Below are 22,484 nucleotides of genomic sequence, written 5' to 3' on the forward strand. Positions count from 1 at the left end.
CTCATCATCTTATACACCTCTATCAGATCACCTCTCATCCTCCGTCGCTCAAGGATCTTGGCGATTGTAGGGATTTCTTACAGTGGACTCAAAAGCTTGAGCATGTAGATATTAAGAAAGAGGATGTGCTGGAGCTTTTGGGAAGCATCAAGTTGGATAAATCACTGGGACCAGACGAGATGTACCCAGGCTACTGTGGGAGGTGAGGGAGGAGATTTCTGAGCCTCTGACAATGATCTTTGCATCATCAATGGGGTCGAGAGAGTTTCTGGAGGATTGGAAGGTTGCGGATGATGTTCCATTATTCAAGAGAGGGAGCAGAGATAGCCCAGGAAACTATAGACCAGTGAGTCTTACCTCAGTTGATGGAGAAGATCCTGAGAGGCAGGATTTATGTACATTTGGAGAGGCATAATATGATTAGGAACAGTCAGCATGGCCTTGTGAAAGGCAGGTCGTGCCTTACAAACTTGATTGAATTTTTTGAGGATGTGACTAAACACATTGACAAAGGTAAAGCCATAGATGTATTGTATATGGATTTCAGCAAGGCATTTGATAAGGTACTCCATGCAAGGCTGATTGAGAAAGTAAGGTGGCAGGGGATCCAAGGGGACATTGTTTTGTGGATCCAGAACTGGCTTGCCCACAGAAGGCAAAGAGTGGTTGCAGAGTCAGGTAGAGCAGCTATTTAGCAGTCTGACTGCCTGTGGGAGGAAGCTGTTTAGTAGCCTTGTGGTTTTAATTTTGATGCTCCTGTAATGTTTACCTGATGGCAGAAGAACACACAGTTCATGGAGAGGGTGTGAGGGGTCTTTAATGATGTATCGTGTCTTCTGGAGGCATTGACTCTGAAAGAGGTCTTGGACAGAAGGTAGGGAGACCCCAATAACCTTCTCTGCTCCCCTAAACACCCTCTGCAAGGCTTTTTTGTCGGCAGCACTGCAGCTGGAGTACCAGGTTGTGATGCAAAAGGTCAGCACACTCTCAATCACTCCTCTGTAGAATGTAGTTAAGATGTTAGTGGGGAGTGATGCTTGTTTAAGCTTCCTCAAAAAGTGCAATCTCTGCTGGGCTCATTTCACAATCCCAGTGGTTTTCCTGGACCAGGTGAGATTGTCCAAGATCTGCACCCCAAGGAACCTGATGTTTTCCGCTCTCTCCACTGTGGAGCCTCTGATGCTGAGGGGTGTGTGCTCAGGCTGAGACCGTCTGAAATCGACGATCATCTCCTTGGTTTTGGTGACATTAAGCATCAAGTTGTTGTCACTGCACCAGCTCTCTAGGCATTTAACCTCCTCCCTGTACATTGTTTCATCATTTTTGCTGATAAGCCACACCACTGTGGTATCATCAGCAAATTTAATGATCAGGTTCTCCTTGAATCTGGCTGCACAGTCATGTGTTAGCAGTTTAAAAGCAATGGGCTAAGCACACAGCCTTGTGGGGATCCAGTGCTCAGTGTGATGGAGTCAGAGATGTTCCTGCCAACACGGACTGACTGTGGTCTCTGTGTCAAGAAATCCAGAATCCAGCGACACATGGCAGTGTTAAGGCCAAGCAGCGACAGTTTCTCCACTAGTCTCTGCGGGATGATGGTATTGAATGCTGAACTGAAATCAATGTACAGGATTCTGGCATAAGTGTCTTTGCTGTCCAAGTGAGAGAGAACTGTGTGCAGTGTGGTGGATATTGCGTCCTCCGTAGAGCGATTTGGATGATAAGCAAACTGTAGAGGATCCAGCGATGAGGGGAGGCTGGCTGTGATATGAGGCTTGACAAGCCGTTCAAAACATTTCTTCACTATGAGGGTCAGGGCAACGGGACGGTAATCATTCAGACAGGCTACAACTGATTTCTTTGCTACAGGGATGATTGTGGAGGTTTTGAAGCATCTGGGGACAATGGCTTGACTAAGGGAGATGTTGAAAATGTCTGTCAGGACATCTGCTAATACATCAGCACATTCCTTGAGCACACGTCCAGGGATGTTGTCGGGACTTTCCGCTTTTCGTGGGTTAACCCTGGCAAGGGTCCTATGTGTGTGCTCTGAATCAATGATTGGAGTCGGCTGGTCAGATGGTAAGAAGGGACTGGCTCTCCCCCTTGCTGTAGTGTTTGATGCTTCGAAGCGTGCAAAGAATTTGTTAAGTCTGTTAGGAAGAGAGGTGTCACTGTCATCAGTTTTCTGCCTGATCTTGTAGTCTGTCAGAGCTTGAATTCCCTGCCACATCCGTCTGGTGTCACCTGTGTTACAGAAGCGTCCATGTATTTTGCCCGCGTACGCCCTTTTCATTTTCCTGATCCCTAGTGAAAGTGCAGACCTGGCTGAGCAAAGCGCACTCCTGTCCCCCGATCTGTAGGCAGTGTCTCGGGCCTTCAGTAGTGAACGCACCTCTGGTGTCATCCATGAATTTTTATAACCATGTACAGTGAAGGTTTTCATCACAGTGTATTTGGCTCTGTAGCTGATTACTGCCTCTGCATACTCCTCAATGTCTGTATGGTCATCATAGGAGGCTGCTGTCTTGAATATGTCCCAGTCTGTGTGCAAAAAACAGGCTTGTAGTGCTGAGGCTGCTCCTTTTGGCCAGACCCTTATCTGTCTTTTCTCTGCTCTCACACGTTTAAGCAGTGGTTTATATGCTGGTGTTAACATGACAGATATGTGGTCAGAGTGGCCAAGATGGGGGCGGGGGCTGCTCTGTATGCCTGTGGTGTGTTTGTATAAACCAAGTCCACTGTGTTGTCTCCCCTGGTTTTGAAATCCACATATTGCAGGAATTTGGGGAACACAGTCTTTAAGCTGGTAGCGCATCGAAGAATGCAATAAAACAGAGTGATCTAGGAATAATGGTGCATAGTTCCCTGAAGGTGGAATCTCATGTGGATAGGGTGGTGAAGAAAGCTTTTGGTATGCTGGCCTTTATAAGTCGGAGCATTGAGTATAGGAGTTGGGATGTAATGTTAAAATTGTACAAGGCATTGGAGAGGCCAAATTTGGAGTATTGTGTACAGTTCTGGTCACCGAATTATAGGAAAGATATCAACAAAATAGAGAGAGTACAGAGAAGATTTACTAGAATGTTACCTGGGTTTCAGCACCTAAGTTACAGGGAAAGGCTGAACAAGTTAGGTCTTTATTCTTTGGAGCGTAGAAGGTTGAGCGGGGACTTGATAGAGGTATTTAAAATAATAAGGGGGATAGATCGAGTTGACGTGGATAGGCTTTTTCCATTGAGAGTAGGGGAGATTCAAACAAGAGGACATGATTTGAGAGTTAGGGGGCAAAAGTTTAAGGGTAACAGAAGGGGGAATTTCTTTACTCAGAGAGTGGTAGCTGTGTGGAATGAGCTTCCAGTAGAAGTGGTAGAGGCAGGTTCAGTATTGTCATATAAAGTAAAATTGGATAGGTATATGGACAGGAAAGGATTGGAGGGTTATGGGCTGAGTGCGGGCCAGTGGGACTAGGTGAGTGTAAGCGTCGGCACGGACTAGGAGGGCTGACATGGCCTGTTTCTGTGCTGTAATTGTTATATGGTTATATGGAATACTGAAGCAAAGTACATAATAAGTACCTCTGCTATCTTCTCCAGTTCCATACACACTTTTCCACTGTCACACTTGATTGGTCCTATTCCCTCACTTCTTATCCTCTTGCTCTTCACATACTTGTAGAATGCCTTGGGGTTTTCTTTAATCCTGCTCACCAAGGCCTTCTCATGAACCCTTCTGGCTCTCCTAATTTCTTTCTTAAGCTCTTTCCTGCTAGCCTTATAATCTTCTAGCTCTCTCTCATTACTTAATTTTTTTATCCTTTCGTAAGCTCTTCTTTTCTTCTTGACTAGATTTACAACAGCCTTTGTACACCACAGTTCCTGTACCCTACCATCCTTTCCCTGTCTCATTGGAATGTACCTATGCAGAACTCTACACAAATATCCCCTGAACATTTGCCACATTTTTTCCGTACATTTTCCTGAGAACATCTGTTCCCAATTTATGCTTCCAAGTTCCTGCCTGATAGCCACATATTTCCACTTACTCCAATTAAACGCTTTCCTAACTTGTTTGTTCCTATCTCTCTCTTTTGTAAAGGAGATAGAATTGTGATCACTATCTCCAAAATGCTCTCCCACTGAGAGATGTGACACCTAACCAGGTTAATTTCCCAATACCAGATCAAGTACAGCCTCTCCTCTTGTAGGCTTATCTATATATTGTGTCAAGAAACCTTCTTGAACATATCTAACAAACTCCATCCCATCTAAACCCCTCTTTCTAGGGAGATGTCAATCAATATTTGGGAAATTAAAATCTCCCACCACGACAACCCTGTTATTATTACAACTTTCTAGAATCTGTCTCCCTATCTGCTCTCAACGTCCCTGTTACTTTTGGGTGGTCTATAAAAAAACACCCAGTCTAGTTATTGACCCCTTCCTGTTCCAAACTTCCACCCACAGAGACTCCGTAGACTATCCCTCCATATAATATAGATCCAAGATTGCGGCACGACGCAGCTTGCGGCGGCCACTCCGGAACTGATTATCTGTTATTTGTGAAGTGGGGTGCTGTGCGCAATCATAATCGATTGAAAACGGACGTGGGAGCACGGAGAAACATCGGGAAATTCCAGGAAGACCTTCTTCGTTGCTGCTGTGAGGTCCGGGACTCTGCTGGGAAGAACAGGCCCCCAGTCCTCGGGGTCGCGTTGCCGATGGCCGATGTCGGGGCCATCTTAATACGCTCGGCAGAGGATGGTGCTCGGAGAAGCTGTGCCGGAGGGGATGGTCGTTGGCTCGGAGGTTCGACGGACTTGGTGTCCTTTCGACGGACTCAGGTCGCTTTCAGTGTGTGCTGCGTCTGCGAGGCTGAGTCGGGCAGTGCCGTGGAAGTCCATAGCGGGGGTATTCCCTTCTGCTGCTGGCATGGGATGGCGAATCTGTCGGGACCCTGGGGACTTGTGGAAACTGTGGTGATTTCTTTTGAACTTACAGTCCTTTAACATCTTGGACTATTTTTACTGTGCCCATAGTCTTTTTTTTTATCAATTATGCTATTGTTTGCACTGTTGTAACTATATGTTGTAATTATGTGGTTTTGTGCAGGTCTTGTAGCTTTAGTTTTTGGTCTTGTTTTTGTCTAGTGGATTTGAAACTCCTTTCCAGGGAACGTGCTAGACGGTAGCGCGATATTAATATGCAGCAGCCTCTCCGGACTCTGGATTGGGGATTGCCAAACGTTACATGTATTTTCTGGTGTAGTCTGTTTTGTCATATGCTTTTGTGATATCATTCTGGGGGAACATTGTCTCATTTTTAAACTGCATTGCATTTGTGGTTTCTAGATGACAATAAACTGAATCTGAATCTGATCTTCCTCCTTTTCTGCAGCTGTGACACTATCTCTGATTAACAGTGCTATGTCCCCACCTCCTTTGCCTACCTCCCTGTCCTTTCTGAAATATCTAAAGCCTGGCACTCGAGGTAACCATTCCTGCACCTGAGCCATCCAAGTTTCTGTAATGGCCACAACATCATATCTCCAAGTACTGATCCATGCTCTAAGCTCATCCGCTTTGTTCATAATACTCCTTGCATTAAAATAGACACATCTCAAACAATTGCTCTGAGTGCGTCCCTTCTCTATCACCTGACTATCCTCCCTCTCGCACTGTCTCCAAGCTTTCTCTATTTGTGAGCCAACCGCCTCTTTCTCTGTCTCTCCAGTTTGGTTCCCACTCTTCAGCAATCCTAGTTTAAACTCTCCCCAACACACACAAAATGCTGGTGGAATGCAGCAGGCCAGGCAGCATCTATAGGAGAAGCACTGTCGACGTTTCGGGCCGAGACCCTTTGTCAGGACTAACTGAAAGGTAAGATAGTAAGAGATTTGAAAGTAGTGGGGGGAGGGGGAAATGCGAAATGATAGGAGAAGACCGGAGGGGGTGGGATGAAGTTAAGAGCTGGAAAGATGATTGGCGAAAGTGATACAGAGCTGGAGAAGGGAAAGGATCATGGGACAGGAGGCCTCGGGAGAAAGAAAGGGGGAGGGGGGAAGCACCAGAGGGAGATGGAGAACAGGCAAACAACTAAATATGTCAGGGATGGGGTAAGAAGGGGAGGAGGGGCATTAACGGAAGTTAGAGAAATCAATGTTCATGCCCATTAACGGAAGTTAGAGAAATCAATGTTAACGGAAGTTAGAGAAATCAATGTTAACGGAAGTTAGAGAAGTCAATGTTAACGGAAGTTAGAGAAATCAATGTCTTTTACTATCTTTTCTTTCAGTTGGTCCTGACGAAGGGTCTTGGCCCGAAACATCGACAGCGCTTCTTCCTATAGATGCTGCCTAGACTGCTGCGTTCCACCAGCATTTTGTGTGTATTGCTTGAATTTCCAGCATCTGCAGATTTCCTCATGTTTGCGTTTTTAAACTCTCCCCAATAGGATATTGATCCCCCTGGGATTCAAGTGCAACCCGTCTTTTTTGTATAGGTCACTCCTGCCCCAAAAGAGGTCCCAATGATCCAGAAATCTGAATCCTTGTCCCATGCTCCAATCCCTCAGCCACCCATTCATTCTTCACCTCACTCTAATCCTATATTCACTGTCATGTGGCACAGGCAGTAATCCCAAGATGACTATCATTGTGGTCCTGCTTCTCAACTTTCTTCTTAACTCCCTGTAGTCTGCCTTCAGGACCTCCTCCCTTTTCCTGCCTATGTCGTTGGTACCAATATGTACCATGACCTCTGGCTGTTCTCCTTTCTACTTCAGGATATCATGGATGCAATCAGAAACATCCCAGACCTTGGCACCTAGGAGGCAAACTACCATCCATGCTTCTTTCCTGCCTGAGATGTATGATCATGCACTTTGGTGGAAGGAATAAAAACATAGACTATTTTTGAAATAGAGAGAAAACCTAAGAAAGGATGTGCTGACATTGGACAGGGTTCAGAGGAGGTTCACAAGAATGATTCTGGGAATGAAAGGGTTATTATATGAGCAGCGCTGATGGCCCTGGGCCTGTACTCATTGGAGTTTAGAAGAATGAGTGGGGATCTCACTGAAACCTATTGAATGTTGAAAGGCCTAGTTGAGTGGATGTGGAGTTGGTGTTTCCTATAGTCAGAGATTCTAAGACCAAATGGCACAACCTCAGAATAGAGGGACAACCATTTTGAAAGGAGATGAGCTGGGATTTCTTTAGTCAGAGGGCAGTGAATCTGTGAAATTCGTTGTCATGGACAGCTGTGGAAGCCAGACCATTGGGTATATTTAAAGCAAAGGCTGAGTTTACACACAGGCTGCCGAAGCTAGTATAAGAGGAGAGCTTTGTGGGCGTGCAGACTTTGCAGAGGTCCAATCAGCGTAGGAAGCAGAACACTGTAACGAGTTTATTCGCAGGTCAGTAAAGCTAGCATAAAAAGAGTGTGGAACATCAGACTTTGACAAGAAGAAGCTGAGGCCAACAAAACAGTTTAAAAGATTTGGTTTTGTTGCCCAGAAAACAGTGCAGGCAGGATAGCAGATATGGCAGTAGAATGCTCCTCCTGTAGGATGTGGGAATTCATGGAACTGATGGTCTCCCTGATGACTGCACTCGTGGGAAGTGCAGCCAATTCCAGCTCATGAAAGACCTCATTATGGGGCTGGAGCTGGAGCTGGATGAACTGAGGATCATCTGGGAGGCAGAGCAATTGATAGATAAGACTTTTGAGCAGGTCGTTACACCCAGATTGCAGAATTCGGGGAGTAGATGGGTGAACACCAAGAACGGTAAAGTGAGAAGGAAGTCAATGCCCCCCCCCCCCGTGGCCATTCCCCTTAGCAACAAGTATACCCCTTTGGATACTGTTGAGGGGGATGACCTATCTGGGCAAGGCAGCAGTAGCCATACCGATAGCACTGTCATTGGCTCTGAGCCTCAGAAGAGTAGGGTAAAGTCAAGTGGAGCAGTAGTTATAGGGGACTTGATAGTTAGGGGGACAGATAGGAGATTCTGTGGCAGCAAAAGAGATGCCAGGATAGTGTGTTGCCTCTCGGGTGCTAGTGTCCAGAATGTCTCTGAGCAGCTGCAGAATATTCTTGAAGGGGAGGGTGAGCAGCCAGAGGTCGTGGTACACGTTGGTACCAATGACATACGCAGGAGAGAGGGAGAGGTCCTGTGCAGTAAGTTTAGGGAGTTAGGAAGGAGGCTGAAGAGAAAGACAATAGACAATAAGTGCAGAAGTAGACCATTCGGCCCTTCGAGTCTGCACCGCCATTTTGAGACCTCCAAGTTGGTAATCTCTGGATTACTCCCAGTGCCACAAGCTAGGAAAGGTCAGAATAGGAAGATAGCGCAGATGAATGAGTGGCTGAAGAGATGGTGCAGGGGTCAGGGTTTCAAGTTCTTGAATCATTGGAACCTTTCCTGGGGAAGGGGTGACCTGTACAAGTGGGATGGGTTGCACCTGAACTGGAGGGGAAGCAATATCCTGGGAGAGAGGCTTGCTAATGCCATTGGGGAGGATTTAAACTAGATTTGGAGGGGGTGGGAACTAGAGTGAAGAGGCAGAGGATGGGGAGGTTGGAGCACAAGTAGAGGCAGCTTGTAGGGAGTTTGTAAGGAAGGATAGGCAGATGATAGAGCAAAGATGCACTCAGCCTGATGACGTGATGTGTCTATTTCAATGCAAGGTATATCATAAGCAAGGTGGATGAACTTAGAGCGTGGATCATTACGTGGAACTATGACATTGTGGCTATTACAGAGGCTTGGATGTCTCGGGGACAGGAATGGCTGCTGAGTATGCCAGTATTTTGATGTTTCAAGGAGAACAGGGAGGAAGGCAAAAATGGTGGGAGCGTGGCATTGCTAATCAGGGACTGCAGAAAAGGAGGAAGTCATTAAGGGATTGTCTACTGAGTCAGTGTGGGTGGAAGTCAGAAAAAGGAAGGGGGCAATAACTTTACTGGGGTGTTTTTTATAGACCCCCCCCCCAATACTAACAGAGACATAGAGGGGCAGACAGGGAGGCAGATTCTGGAACAGTGCAATAGTAGGGTTGTTGTGATGGAAGATTTTAACTTTTCTAATGTTGATTGGCATCTCCTTAGTGCAAGGGATTTAGATGGGGTGGAGTTTGTTAGGTGTATTCAGGAAGGTTTCTGGACACAATATGTAGATAAGCCAACTAGAGAAGAGGCTGTACTTGATCTGGTATTGGGAAATGAACCTGCTCGGATGTCGGATCTCTCGGTGGGAGAGCATTTTGGAGGTAGCGGTCACAACTCTATCTCCTTCAGCATAGCAATGGAGAGGGATAGAAGCAGACAATTTGGGAAAACATTTTATTAGGGTAGGAGGAAATATGATGCAATTGGGCAGGAACTCAGGAACGTAAATTGGGAGCAGATGTTCTCATGGAATTGCACAGAAATATGGCAAATGTTCAGGGAATATTTGCATGGCATCCTGCATAGGTATGCTCCAATGAGGCGACGAAAGGATGGTAGGGTAAAAGAATGTACAAAAAAGTGTACAAAGGATGTAGAAAATCTAGTTAAGAAGAAAAGAAAAGCTTACAAAAGGTTCAAGAAACTAGGTACTGTTAGAGCTCTTGAAAATTACAAGGATGCCAGGAAGGACCTTAAGAATTAAATTAGGAGAGTTAGAAAGGGCCATGAGAAGGCCTTGGTGAGCAGGATTAAGGAAAAGCCCAAGGCATTCTACAAGTATGTGAAGAGCAAGAGGATGACTTGTGTGAGAATAGGACCAATCAGAACCGAAAATGTGCATAGAGCAAAAGGAGGTACCTAATGAATACTTTGCTTCAGAATTCACCAGGGAAAAGGACCTTGGAAATTGTGGGGATGACTTACAGCTGACTGAAACACATGAATGTATAGACATTAGGATGTAATGGATCTTTTGAAAGGTATTAAGTTAGATAGGTCACTGGGACCAAAGCAGGGGAGGAGATTGCTGAGCCTCTGACGTTGATCTTTGCATCATCAACAGGGACGGGAGAAGTACCAGAGGATTGGAAGGTTGCAAATGTTGTTCCCTTGTCAAGAAAGGGAGTAGAGGTAACCCAGGAAATTATAGACCAGTGAGTCTTACTTCAGTGGTGGGAACGTTGTTGAAGATCCTGAGAGGCAGGATTTATGAGCATTTGGAGAGATATAATCTGATTGGGGATAGTGAGCACAGCTTTGTCAAGCATAGGTCATGCCTTATGAACCTGATTGAATTCTTTGAGAATGAAACAAAACACATTGATGAAGTAGAGCAGTGGATGTAGTGTATATGGATTTCATAAGGCAGTTGATAAGGCTCCCCATGCGAGGCGCATTCAGAAAGTAATGAGACCTTTGTGGATCCAGAATTGGCTTGCCCACAGAAGGCAAAGGGTGATTATAGATGGTTCGGATTCTGCATGGAGGTCAGTGACCAGTGGTGTTGCACAGAGATCTGTTCTGGGACCCCTCCACTTTCTGATTTTTATAAATGACTTGAATGAGGAAGTAGAAGGGTGGGTTAGTAAGTTTGCTGATGACACAAAAGTTGGGAGTGTTATGGATAGTGTGGAGGATAGTGCAACATCAATAGGATACAGAACTGGACTGAGAAGTGACAGATGGAGTTCAACCCAGGTAAGCGTGAAGTGGTTCATTTCAGTAGGTTAAATTTGAAGACAGAATACAATATTAATGGTAAAACTCTTGGCAGTGTTGGAAGATCTTGGGGTCCATGTCCATAGGACACTCAAAGCTGCTGTGCAGGTTGACAGTGTTGTTAAGAAGCCATATGTTGGGTTGCCCTTCGTCAACCGTGGGACTGAGTTCAAGAGCCGTGAGGTAATGTTACAGCTATATAAGACCTTAGTTAGACCCCACTTGGAGTACTGTGTTCAGTTCTGGTCACCTCACCACAGGAAGGATGTGGAAACCATAGAAAGGGTGCAGAGGAGATTTACAAGGATGTTGCCAGGATTGGAGAATGTGCCTTATGAGAATAAGTTGTGAACTTGGCCTTTTCTCCTTGGAACGATGGAGGATGAGAGGTGACTTGATAGAGGCACTGATCATGTGGATAGCCAGATGCTTTTTTCCCAGGGCTGAAATGGCTAGCATGACAGGGCATAGTTTTAAGGTGCTCAGAAGTAGGTACAAGGTGGATATCAGAGGTAAGTTTTTCACACAGAGAGTGGTGGGTGCATGGAATGCACTGCCAGAAAAGGTGGTAGAGGGCCATACAATAGCACCTTTTAAGAGACTCTTAGATAGGTACATGGAGCTTAGAAAAATAGAGGGCTATAGGGTAGGGAAATTCTAGGCAGTTTCTAGAGAAGGTTACATGGTCAGCACAACATTGTGGGCCGCAGGCCCTGTAATGTGCTATAGATTTCCATGTTTCTATGTTTCAGACTCAATGGGCTGAATAGCCTAATTCTTCTCTTATCACTTATGATCTTATGGTTTGTCTATAAAAGAAGGCATCTCTCAAAGAACCAAACAGAATACGTCAGAGCCTATTACCAACTGGGGAAGGAAAGAATGCAAGTCTTTACAACAGACAGTAAGAACAGACACCACTTTGCATCGTTAACAGTGAAATGAGTTAATTTTAGCTTCACTTTTGGTAATTTTGAACAATAAACAAGCCAACAACAAAAATCTTCCTCATCATGTTAAACAAGACAGAACAAAAGGAACTGTATATTATATCAAAAAAGACAGAGTCCAAGGCATCCAACAGAGAGAAGAATGGTTCTAATGGGAATTTGGGGACATTTCTGATCTTTGTCATTTTCTTAGTCAATGCTTCTCATCACTAATTAAAGATTTTCAGACCTACATCTTTCCCAATTAAATCCATCCTGTTTTCCACAATTCCCCAAGGAGCAAATCCAATCGCACAGATCTTTCCCCGGGACTTGGAAGAATGATCTTTCAATGCATCGCCCACATGACGGATGATACCTGAAAATGAACAATGAAGAGTTACTGTAGGCCTTGAGAAAATTAGTAAAGCTGGGATGGAGGGAAGAGGAGTGGAGAAGAGATAGGAGGGCAAGAGGATAGAATGGGGAAGTAAAGAGGGAGAGAGAATTGATTAAGGTAGGTTGAGCAAGAGTGGTGGGGTATATGGATGGAGAGAGTTAGAGAGGATAGGATGGGAAGTGGAGGAATCCAGGAGCAAGCAAATGGATGAAAAATAATGTATTCATGATGACATTTTCACCATTTAAAACACCAGGAACTCCACTCCTAAGGACTGGTCTTCCAAGCATTGTGACCCTCCAACTCACAAGTAGCCAGCTGCCAGATTCTTCAGACTATTTGGTCTCCAACGAAATGCAAGGGTCTGCAGGCCAGGAAAACGGATTGAAAATAGATGCCAGAGTCATTATTGTACTTGCTCACCTGTATTAACTCCAGCAGTAAATATCCACGCTCCTGTGGTCATCGCTGCTTTGATCAGGCCCTTTCCAAACACCTGCTTCATCTTAGGCTGCAGCTCAAAGTTCTGAAGACCACCATGAACCGAAATGAGCAGCTTAGGAAGCTCAAGCTCCCACTCTGTGGTCATGAGGTGGAGCAGGAGCTCTGGTTTTGTGTCATAGGAGACCCGGATATACTGCAACATACAGTGGAACAGTAAACTAACTCAAAAACATTATACAAACAAATCGTTCACAAATCTTCTATGGCAGTTGCAATAGACCCCCAAACGCTAGGCATAAAACAAGGGACCTCCTTCGACATATCAAATATACTGAATTTCCCTTGATATCCATAGTGAGACTATTTTCCCTGTTGAGCTGCTGTTTCATGGAGGAAGATCTTACAGAGGGTTTCCTAAATCAATATGTTGAAGAATAACAAGGGAATGGTCCATTTAAAATCCTGTGTTATATAACAGCAATACTGACCAGGTCTTTAGGAAACATTCATCACAATATCATAACATTTTTAAGACAAATTGAATGTAATTTGAAACTAGGACTTAAATCCTAGAGAACCAAGTTACAAAGGCATGAGGCTTGAACTAGTTGTGGTAGATTTGGGAAGTAGTTTCAATAGCAAAGAATCAATTAATACCTGGGTAAAAGTAACATACAACACTTTAAGACAGGAGTTCCTCAGACCACTCGGTTAATGGTAGGACTCCATGGCATAAAAAAGGTTGGAAACCCCTGCTTTAAGGAAAAGCAATGTAAGTGGTTCAGCCACACATGAGGGAATATGGAAATGGCACAGGAAAGGAAATCACCATGATGTTGCCAAGACCGGAGGGCTTGAGTTATGACAGTGGATAAATGAATCTTAATATATATAATTATGTGATATATCCAAATTTGCCACTGTAGAAAGACATAGGAGCAAATTAGCCATTCAGCCCATCAAGTCTGCTGTACCATGGCTGATTTATTATCCCTCTCAACCCCATTCTTCTACCTTCTCCCTGTAACGTCTTGACATCCCTACTAATCAAGAACCTATCAACTTTGGCTTGAAATAGCCTTGTAAATCTGTAAATCTAAGTGGAAGCATAGGCTCTAAGGAAGCTGCAGAAAGGATTCTGGGAGTGAGAATATAAACAGTTCAGTGAATTGGTGAGGACAGGGCAAAAAATTGGGAAGTCATGAGTTGAGCAGAAAGAAATGCAAGTCAGAGTGGTGAGAGACTGAAAGGATCCGGTACACTGTACACTGTCATCTAAAGTTAACATGCAAATACATAAAACAACCAGGAGGACATGCACTGCTGTTAGTTGGAAGGGGATTTGAGTAGAAAAGTGGAGACATTATTTTCCAACTACGTACATAGGGACCTGATGAGACCACGTTTAGACTATATACGTAGGGACCTGATGAGGCCACGTTTGGACTAGTTTGCACATATGGACTATATACGTAGGGACCTGATGAGACCATGTATGGACTATATAGAAAGGGAACTGATGAGGCCACATATGGACTACATATGTAGGGAACTGATGAGGTCACATATGTACTATATGCTTAGGGAACTGATGAGGCCACATTTGGACTATATATGTAGGGAGCTGATAAGGCCACATTTGGACTATATATGTAGGGAGCTGATAAGGCCACATATGGTAAACACAAAGTACACAGCAGATGCTGGGGTCAAAACAACACGTACAACAAGCTGGAGGAACTCAGCAGGTTGGGCAGCATCCATGGAAACGAGCAGTTAATGTTTCAGGCCGAGACCCTTTGTGTCAGGATTGAAGAGGGAGGGGGCAGGGGCCCTATAAAGAGGGTGGGGGGAAGGTGGGAAGGAGAAGGCTGGTAGGTGCCAGGTGAAAAACCAGTAAGAAGAAAGATCAAGGGGTGGGGGAGGGGATAGGCAGGAGAGGTGAAGAAGGAATGCAAGGTAATGCAAGGGTATACTATGGGTAGTAGAAGAAGGTGGAATCATGAGAGAGGTGATAGGCAGCTGGAGAAGGAGGCAGAGTGGAACTGGATGGAGGAAGGGAGAGGGAGGGAATTACTGGAAGTTGGAGAATTCAATGTTCTGCTAAGCCTGTGGTGAGGACAGTGAAGAAATGGACCAGTGAGGCGAAACAGCAACTTCAGGACTGTTTTGACACCACTGACTGGGGTGTCTTTGAAGCTGCAGCCACCAATATACATGAACTGACAGATACTGTGACATCCTACATCAGTTTTTGTGAGGATGCATGTGTACCCACAAAAACTTTCCAGACCTTCGCCAACAATAAGCCATGGTTTACCCCCAAACTCAGACATCTTCGCCAAGCTAAGGGGGACGCCCACAGGAGTGGGAATAGGGCCCAGTACAGGCTGGCCAGAAATGCACTGACCAGAGAAATCAGAGTGGCCAAGCGGTTCTACTCCGAAAAGTTGAGGAATAATTTCTCAGCTAACGACTCATTGTCGGTGTGGAGAGGCCTGCAGGAGGTCACTGGCTACAGGAGATGCCCTGCCCCCCCTGCTGAGGTTAACAAAGCTTTGGCTGATGACCTTAATACCTTTTACTGTAGATTTGAGAGGGTCCATCTTACACCTGTCCCTCCCCCCTCTTCGGTCTCTCTTCCTGCCTTCCCTCGACCATCACTCACTGGCACTCATCCCCCAATCACTGCAATCACCTCCCCACCATCTCTGCCCAGCCCCCCTGGATCACAGCTTAGAATCAGCGCAGGAGAAGTATGTCGACTGTTCCAGCGACTTAAGACCCGAAAATCTCCAGGCCCAGATGGGGTCTCCCCCTCCTGTCTACGAGCCTGTGCTGATCAGCTGGCTCCCATCTTCACTCAGCTCTTTAACAGATCTCTGGAGCTGAGTGAGGTTCCGACTTGCTTCAAGCGCTCTACCATCATCCCGGTCCCCAAGAAACCCACCATCACAGGACTGAACGACTACAGACCTGTCGCACTGACATCTGTAGTCATGAAATCCTTTGAACGCTTGGTGTTGAACCACCTGAAGACCCTCACCAGCAGCCTGCTGGATCCCCTGCAGTTTGCCTACCGGGCAAATAGGTCAGTAGACGATGCAGTCAACCTGGGACTGCACTATATCCTGCAACATCTGGATCGTCCTGGGACCTATGCTCGGATGCTGTTTGTGGATTTCAGTTTGGCATTTAACACCATCGTCCCTCATACCCTCTGCTCCAAATTGTCTCACCTTACTGTGCACCTGACCTCTGCGATTGGATTTACAGCTTCCTAACCAACAGAAGTCAGCAGGTAAGGATGGGACAGGTCACCTCGGATATTCGAATCACCAACACCGGTGCCCCCCAGGGGTGTGTCCTCTCTCCACTGCTGTTTTCCCTCTACACCAATGACTGCACCTCCTCCAACCCCTATGTGAAGCTTTTGAAGTTTGCAGATGACACTACCGTCATCGGACTCATCCAGAATAGTGATGAGTCTGCATATCGACAGCAGGTGGACCAACTGGCGCTCTGGTGCAGTCGGAACAATCTGGAGCTGAACACGCTCAAGACAAAGGAGATGATAGTGGATTTCAGGAGACATCCCCCCGCTATGTCTCCCCTCACAGTCCTCAGCAGCCCTGTGTCCACCGTGGAGAACTTCAGGTTCCTGGGAACCACCATCTCTCAGGATCTGAAGAGGGAGCAGAACATCAGCTCCATCCTGAAGAAGGCCCAGCAACGGATGTATTTCCTGCGGCTCTTGAGGAAATATGGTCTGCCTCAGGAATTGCTGCTGCAATTCTACACTGCAGTCATTGAGTCTGTCCTGTGCACCTCCATCATTGTGTGGTTTGGAGCCGCCACCAAGCAGGATAGAACCAGACTACAGCGCACAGTGAGGACTGCCGAGCGCATTATTGGAGCCTCCCTGCCCTCTATTGTGGACCTGTACTCTTCCAAGTTGAAGAAGAGGGCGGGGAACATCATAAAGGACTCCTCCCATCCTGCGCACGGACTGTTTGATCTGCTTCCGTTTGGTAGGCGCTTCAGATCCCTCCAGACTAAGACTAATAGGCACTGGAGAAGTTTTTTCCCTACTGCGGTCACTTTGCTGAACAGTTAACTGCCGGTTAACTGTCAGCTAACTATTACTTGGATTGCACTACCTGTATGTACAATTTATATTTTCATTTATATTTATCATTATTATTGTTATGAGCAGAGAGACAACATCTGCCGGAAGTAAATTCCTTGTATGTGCATAGGTACTTGGCGATTAAAGTCTGATTCTGATTCTGATTCATGCCAAGGGGCTGGAGAATACCCAGACGGTAGATGAGGTGTTGCTCCTCCAACCTGAGTTTAGCCTCATCATGGCTATAGAGGAGGCCATCAATGGACATATCAGAATGGGAATGTGAAGCAGAGTTGAAGTGGGTGTCAACAGGAGATCCTGTCTGTTGTGGCGGATGGAGCGGAGGTGCTCGACGAAGCGGTCCCCCAATCTGTGTTGGGTCTCGCCGATGTAGAGGAGGCCGCACTGGGAGCACCGGATGCAATAGATGACCCCAACAGACTCACAAGTGAAGTCAAGACGTACAGAAAAGCTGGATGAACTCAGCAGGTCGGGCAGCATCTGTTGAAAGAAGCAGTCAATGTTTCGGGTCGAGAGCCTTCGTCAACTTTTTTGTATGTCTTGATTTGACCACAGCATCTGCAGTATACTTTGTGCTCACAAGTGAAGTGTTGTCTCAGCTGGAAGGACTGTTTGAGGCCCTGAATGGTGGTAAGAGAGGGACAGGTGTAGCACTTAAGCTTGCAGGGATAAGTGCCAGGTGGGAGATCCGTGGGGAGGGACGTGTGGACCAGGGAGTCGCGGAGGGAATGATGCCTGCGGAAAGTGGAGAGGGGTAGAGAGGGAAAGATGTGCTTAGTGGTGGGATCCTGTTGAAGGTGGCTGAAATTGCAGAGGATAATGTGCTGGATCCAGAGGCTGGTGGGGTGGTAGGTGAGGACAAGGGGAACTTGGTCCCTGCTGTGGTGATGGGAGGATGGGATGAGGGCCGAAGTGCAGGAAATGGAGGAGATGCGGGTGAGGGCATCATTGATGATGGCAGAAGGGAAACCAGGATCCTTAAAGGAAGAGGACATTTGAGATGTCCTGAAATGGAAGGCCTCATCATGGGAGCAGATTCCGTGGAGATGAAGGAACTGGGAATAGGGAATAGCATTTTTGCATTTGGCAGGGTGGGAAGAGGTATAGTCGAGGTAGTTATGAGAGTCAGTGGACAGTCTGTCTCCAGAGATGGAGACTGAGAGATCGAGAAAGGGGAGAGAAGGTGTCCGAGATGGACCAAGTGAATTTGAGGGACCTAATGAGGCCACATTTGGACTACTGTAGTCGCGCGCAAAGCGCTACTGAAGAAAACACACGGAGGCAGAGAGAGCTGAACTTGGAATTACTTTACTGATACAAAATCGTGCACTTAAATCTCCCCTCCCATGGGTCCCTGCGACCCGTGGGGCGGACGTGATGTCAGAAGGTCCGCCCCAAGCGGACTGCGTGTCTGCCTGTGGCACCTGATAGCGGTTCGAGTCCCCTGTGTGCTGGCCACCACACCACCCCCCCAGAAATGTCCACCGGGGGAGTGGAGCCCCCAGTCTGTGTGGTTCGCCTGGGTGGCCGGCCTCACCGGCGCGGTGCAGGTACCCTCACTGGTTGCTCAGTGTCCAAGTGCACCGGTTTGAGGCGGTCCACTGTAAAAGTCTCTTCCCGGTCACCAACCTCCATGACACACGTAGATCCGTTGTGCCGGATCACCTTGAAGGGTCCCTCATATGGCCGCTGTAGCGGTGACCTGTGCATGCCCCTGCGAATAAAAACATACTCACAGACTCGGAGGTCTTTAGGGGTGAAGGATGGCGTGGGACCACTTGTGGAGGTCGGGACCAATGCCAGGGTCCCTACCTTGTCCCACAGCCTCGTTAGCACCATTGCTGAAGTTTTTGACGAACCTCCGGCCTCTGGTACGAACTCGCCCGGGACTGTCGGGGGGGGGGGGCACTGTAGACCAGTTCCGCCAAGGAGATGCCCAGGTCCTCATTGGGGGCTGTGCGGATGCCCAGTAGGACCCAGGGAAGCTCATCTGTCCAGTTGGGGCCCCTGAGGCGCGCCATCAGGGCCGACTTGAGATGCAGGTGGAATCGCTCTACCAAACCGTTGGACTGGGGATGGTACGCTGTGGTGTGATGCAGCTCGGTGCCCAGGAGCTGTGCCAGTGCTGTCCACAAACCAGACGTGAACTGCGCCTCTCTGTCGGAGGTGATGTCCGTTGGGAGGGCGAACCTGCAATGAGTTTGCAATGAGCGTCCTGGCACAGGACTCAGTGGACGTGTCTGCGAGCGGTACGGCTTCCGGCCATCTGGTGAACCTGTCTACCATGGTAAAGATATACCTGGACTTCACATATACACGGTGAACTCCCTTCCCTCGAGGAAGTACCGGAAATGCCGGACAGCCAGGTAGAGCGCTAGCAACTCTCTGTCGAAAGCGCTGTACCGTAGGTGCCAGCTGAAGAAAGCAAATGGTCGCCACTGGTCCTCAACGAGCTGCTCCAGGACTCCACCGACTACCATATCAGAAGCGTCAACTGTGAGTGCCATAGGTACATTGACTCTGGGGTGCACTAGTAGGGCCGCCTTCACCAGCGCCTCCTTGGTCTGCTGGAACGGCTCCGTGTCCCATGCCACTTCTTTGGTCTTGTTAGCCATCAGGCGGAACAAGGGTCTCATGATGTGGGCCACCACCGGTACAAACCAATGATAAAAGTTGACCATCCCTACGACCTCCTGCAGGCCCTTGACCGTGCTGGGCTTGGGGAACTGGCGGATGGCCTGGACCTTGACCGTGCTGGGCTTTGGGAACTGGCGGATGGCCTGGACCTTGACCGTGTTAGGCTTGGGGAACTGGCGGATGGCCTGGACCTTGACCGTGTTGGGCTTGGGGAACTGGCGGATGGCCTGGACCTTGACCGTGTTGGGTTGGGGAACTGGCGGATGGCCTGGACCCTGACCGTGCTGGGCTTGGGGAACTGGTGGATGGCCTGGACCTTGACCGTGCTGGGCTTTGGGAACTGGCGGATGGCCTGGACCTTGACCGTGTTGGGCTTGGGGAACTGGCGGATGGCCTGGACCTTGACCGTGTTGGGTTGGGGAACTGGCGGATGGCCTGGACCTTGACCGTGTTGGGTTGGGGAACTGGCGGATGGCCTGGACCCTGACCGTGCTGGGCTTGGGGAACTGGCGGATGGCCTGGACCTTGACCGTGCTGGGCTTTGGGAACTGGCGGATGGCCTGGACCTTGACCGTGTTGGGCTTGGGGAACTGGCGGATGGCCTGGACCTTGACCGTGTTGGGTTGGGGAACTGGCGGATGGCCTGGACCTTGACCGTGCTGGGCTTGGGGATCTGGCGGATGGCCTGGACCTTGACCGTGTTGGGTTGGGGAACTGGCGGCTGGCCTGGACCTTGACCGTGTTGGGCTTGGGGAACTGGCGGATGGCCTGGACCTTGACCGTGTTGGGCTTGGGGAACTGGCGGATGGCCTGGACCTTGACCGTGTTGGGTTGGGGAACTGGCGGATGGCCTGGACCTTGACCGTGCTGGGCTTGGGGAACTGGCGGATGGCCTGGACCTTGACCGTGTTGGGTTGGGGAACTGGCGGATGGCCTGGACCTTGACCGTGTTGGGTTGGGGAACTGGCGGATGGCCTGGACCCTGACCGTGCTGGGCTTGGGGAACTGGCGGATGGCCTGGACCTTGACCGTACTGGGCTTTGGGAACTGGCGGATGGCCTGGACCTTGACCGTGTTGGGCTTGGGGAACTGGCGGATGGCCTGGACCTTGACCGTGTTGGGTTGGGGAACTGGCGGATGGCCTGGACCTTGACCGTGCTGGGCTTGGGGATCTGGCGGATGGCCTGGACCTTGACCGTGTTGGGTTGGGGAACTGGCGGATGGCCTGGACCTTGACCGTGTTGGGCTTGGGGAACTGGCGGATGGCCTGGACCTTGACCGTGTTGGGCTTGGGGAACTGGCGGATGGCCTGGACCTTGACCTTGCTGGGCTTGGGGAACTGGCGGATGGCCTGGACCTTGACCGTGCTGGGCTTGGGGAACTGGCGGATGGCCTGGACCTTGACCTTGCTGGGCTTGGGGAACTGGCGGATGGCCTGGACCTTGACCGTGCTGGGCTTGGGGAACTGGCGGATGGCCTGGACCTTGACCTTGCTGGGCTTGGGGAACTGGCGGATGGCCTGGACCTTGACCGTGCTGGGCTTTGGGAACTGGCGGATGGCCTGGACCTTGACCGTGCTGGGCTTGGGGAACTGGCGGATGGCCTGGACCTTGACCGTGCTGGGCTTGGGGAACTGGCGGATGGCCTGGACCTTGACCGTGTTGGGCTTGGGGAACTGGCGGATGGCCTGGACCTTGACCGTGTTGGGCTTGGGGAACTGGCGGATGGCCTGGACCTTGACCTTGTTGGGCTTGGGAAACTGGCGGATGGCCTGGACCTTGACCTTGCTGGGCTTGGGGAACAGGTGGATGGCCTGGATCTTGACCTTGCTGGGCTTAGGGAACTGGTGGATGGCCTGGACCTTGACCTTGCTGGGCTTGGGGAACTGGCAGATGGCCTGGACCTTGACCGTGTTGGGTTGGGGAACTGGTGGATGGCCTGGACCTTGACCGAGTTGGGTTGGGGAACTGGCGGATGGCCTGGACCTTGACCATGTTGGGTTGGGGAACTGGCGGATGGCTTGGACCTTGACCGTGCTGGGCTTGGGGAACTGGCGGATGGCCTGGACCTTGACCGTGCTGGGCTTGGGGAACTGACGGATGGCCTGGACCTTGACCATGTTGGGTTGGGGAACTGGCGGATGGCTTGGACCTTGACCGTGCTGGGCTTGGGGAACTGGTGGATGGCCTGGACCTTGACCGTGCTGGGCTTGGGGAACTGACGGATGGCCTGGACCTTGACCGTGCTGGGCTTGGGGAACTGACGGATGGCCTGGACCTTGACCGTGCTGGGCTTGGGGAACTGGCGGATGGCCTGGACCTTGACCGTGCTGGGCTTGGGGAACTGGTGGATGGCCTGGCCCTTGACCGTGTTGGGTTGAGGAACTGGCGGATGGCCTGGACCTTGACCGTGCTGGGCTTGGGGAACTGGTGGATGGCCTGGACCTTGACCGTGCTGGGCTTGGGGAACTGACGGATGGCCTGGACCTTGACCGTGCTGGGCTTGGGGAACTGGCGGATGGCCTGGACCTTGACCGTGCTGGGCTTGGGGAACTGGTGGATGGCCTGGCCCTTGACCGTGTTGGGTTGGGGAACTGGTGGATGGCCTGGCCCTTGACCGTGTTGGGTTGGGGAACTGGCGGATGGCCTGGCCCTTGACCGTGTTGGGTTGGGTAACTGGCGGATGGCCTGGACCTTGACTGGTAGGGGAAATCCACCACATCGGTTGACTCTGTGGCCCAAGAAGTCGATCTCCGTCAGCCCGAACTGGCACTTCGCCGCATTGATTGCCAGTCCGTGGTCGCTCAGGCATTGTCAGAGCTGGCGCAAATGTGCCAAGTGCTCTTGGTGCGAACTGTTGGCCACCAGGATATCATCCAAGTAAATGAAAACGTCCCACCGAGTCCATGAGCCTTTGGAAAGTTTGGGCTGCAAACTTGAGACTGAAAGGCATCCTCAGGAATCCAAACAAGTCGAACGGGGTGATGAGGGCTGTCTTGGGCACATCATCAGGGTGCACTGGGATCTGATGGTATCTCCTGACCATGTCGATTTTTGAGAAGATGATTCGCCGTGAAGTCCTGGATGTGGGGTACCAGGTATCTGTCGGCGGTTGTGGCATCATTGAGTCTTCTGTAGTCTCTGCAGGGCCTCCATCCTCTTGCAGACTTGGGCACTGTGTGCAGTGGGGATGCCCACGGGCTGTCTGAGCGGCGTACGATTCCCAGCTCTTCCATCTTACGGAACTCCTCCTTG

The 22,484-nt window shown here is 49.2% G+C and overlaps 1 protein-coding gene across 1 annotated transcript in view; it reads right to left on the reverse strand.

Annotated features, from left to right (window-relative positions):
- The window catches only part of LOC140714052 (transient receptor potential cation channel subfamily M member 1-like), a 104,285-nt gene that overhangs the window by 37,909 nt on the left and 43,892 nt on the right, over nucleotides 1-22,484 (reverse strand). The window contains exons 4-5 of the mRNA XM_073024740.1: nucleotides 12,423-12,636; nucleotides 11,854-11,978 (exon numbers count right to left, since the gene is read on the reverse strand). Of these exons, the coding sequence (XP_072880841.1) occupies nucleotides 11,854-11,978; nucleotides 12,423-12,636 (339 nt within the window). The remainder of the gene's footprint in view (nucleotides 1-11,853; nucleotides 11,979-12,422; nucleotides 12,637-22,484) is intronic.

The sequence above is a fragment of the Hemitrygon akajei genome, chromosome 21 (genome assembly GCF_048418815.1).
Source record: "Hemitrygon akajei chromosome 21, sHemAka1.3, whole genome shotgun sequence".
Lineage (NCBI taxonomy): Eukaryota > Metazoa > Chordata > Chondrichthyes > Myliobatiformes > Dasyatidae > Hemitrygon > Hemitrygon akajei.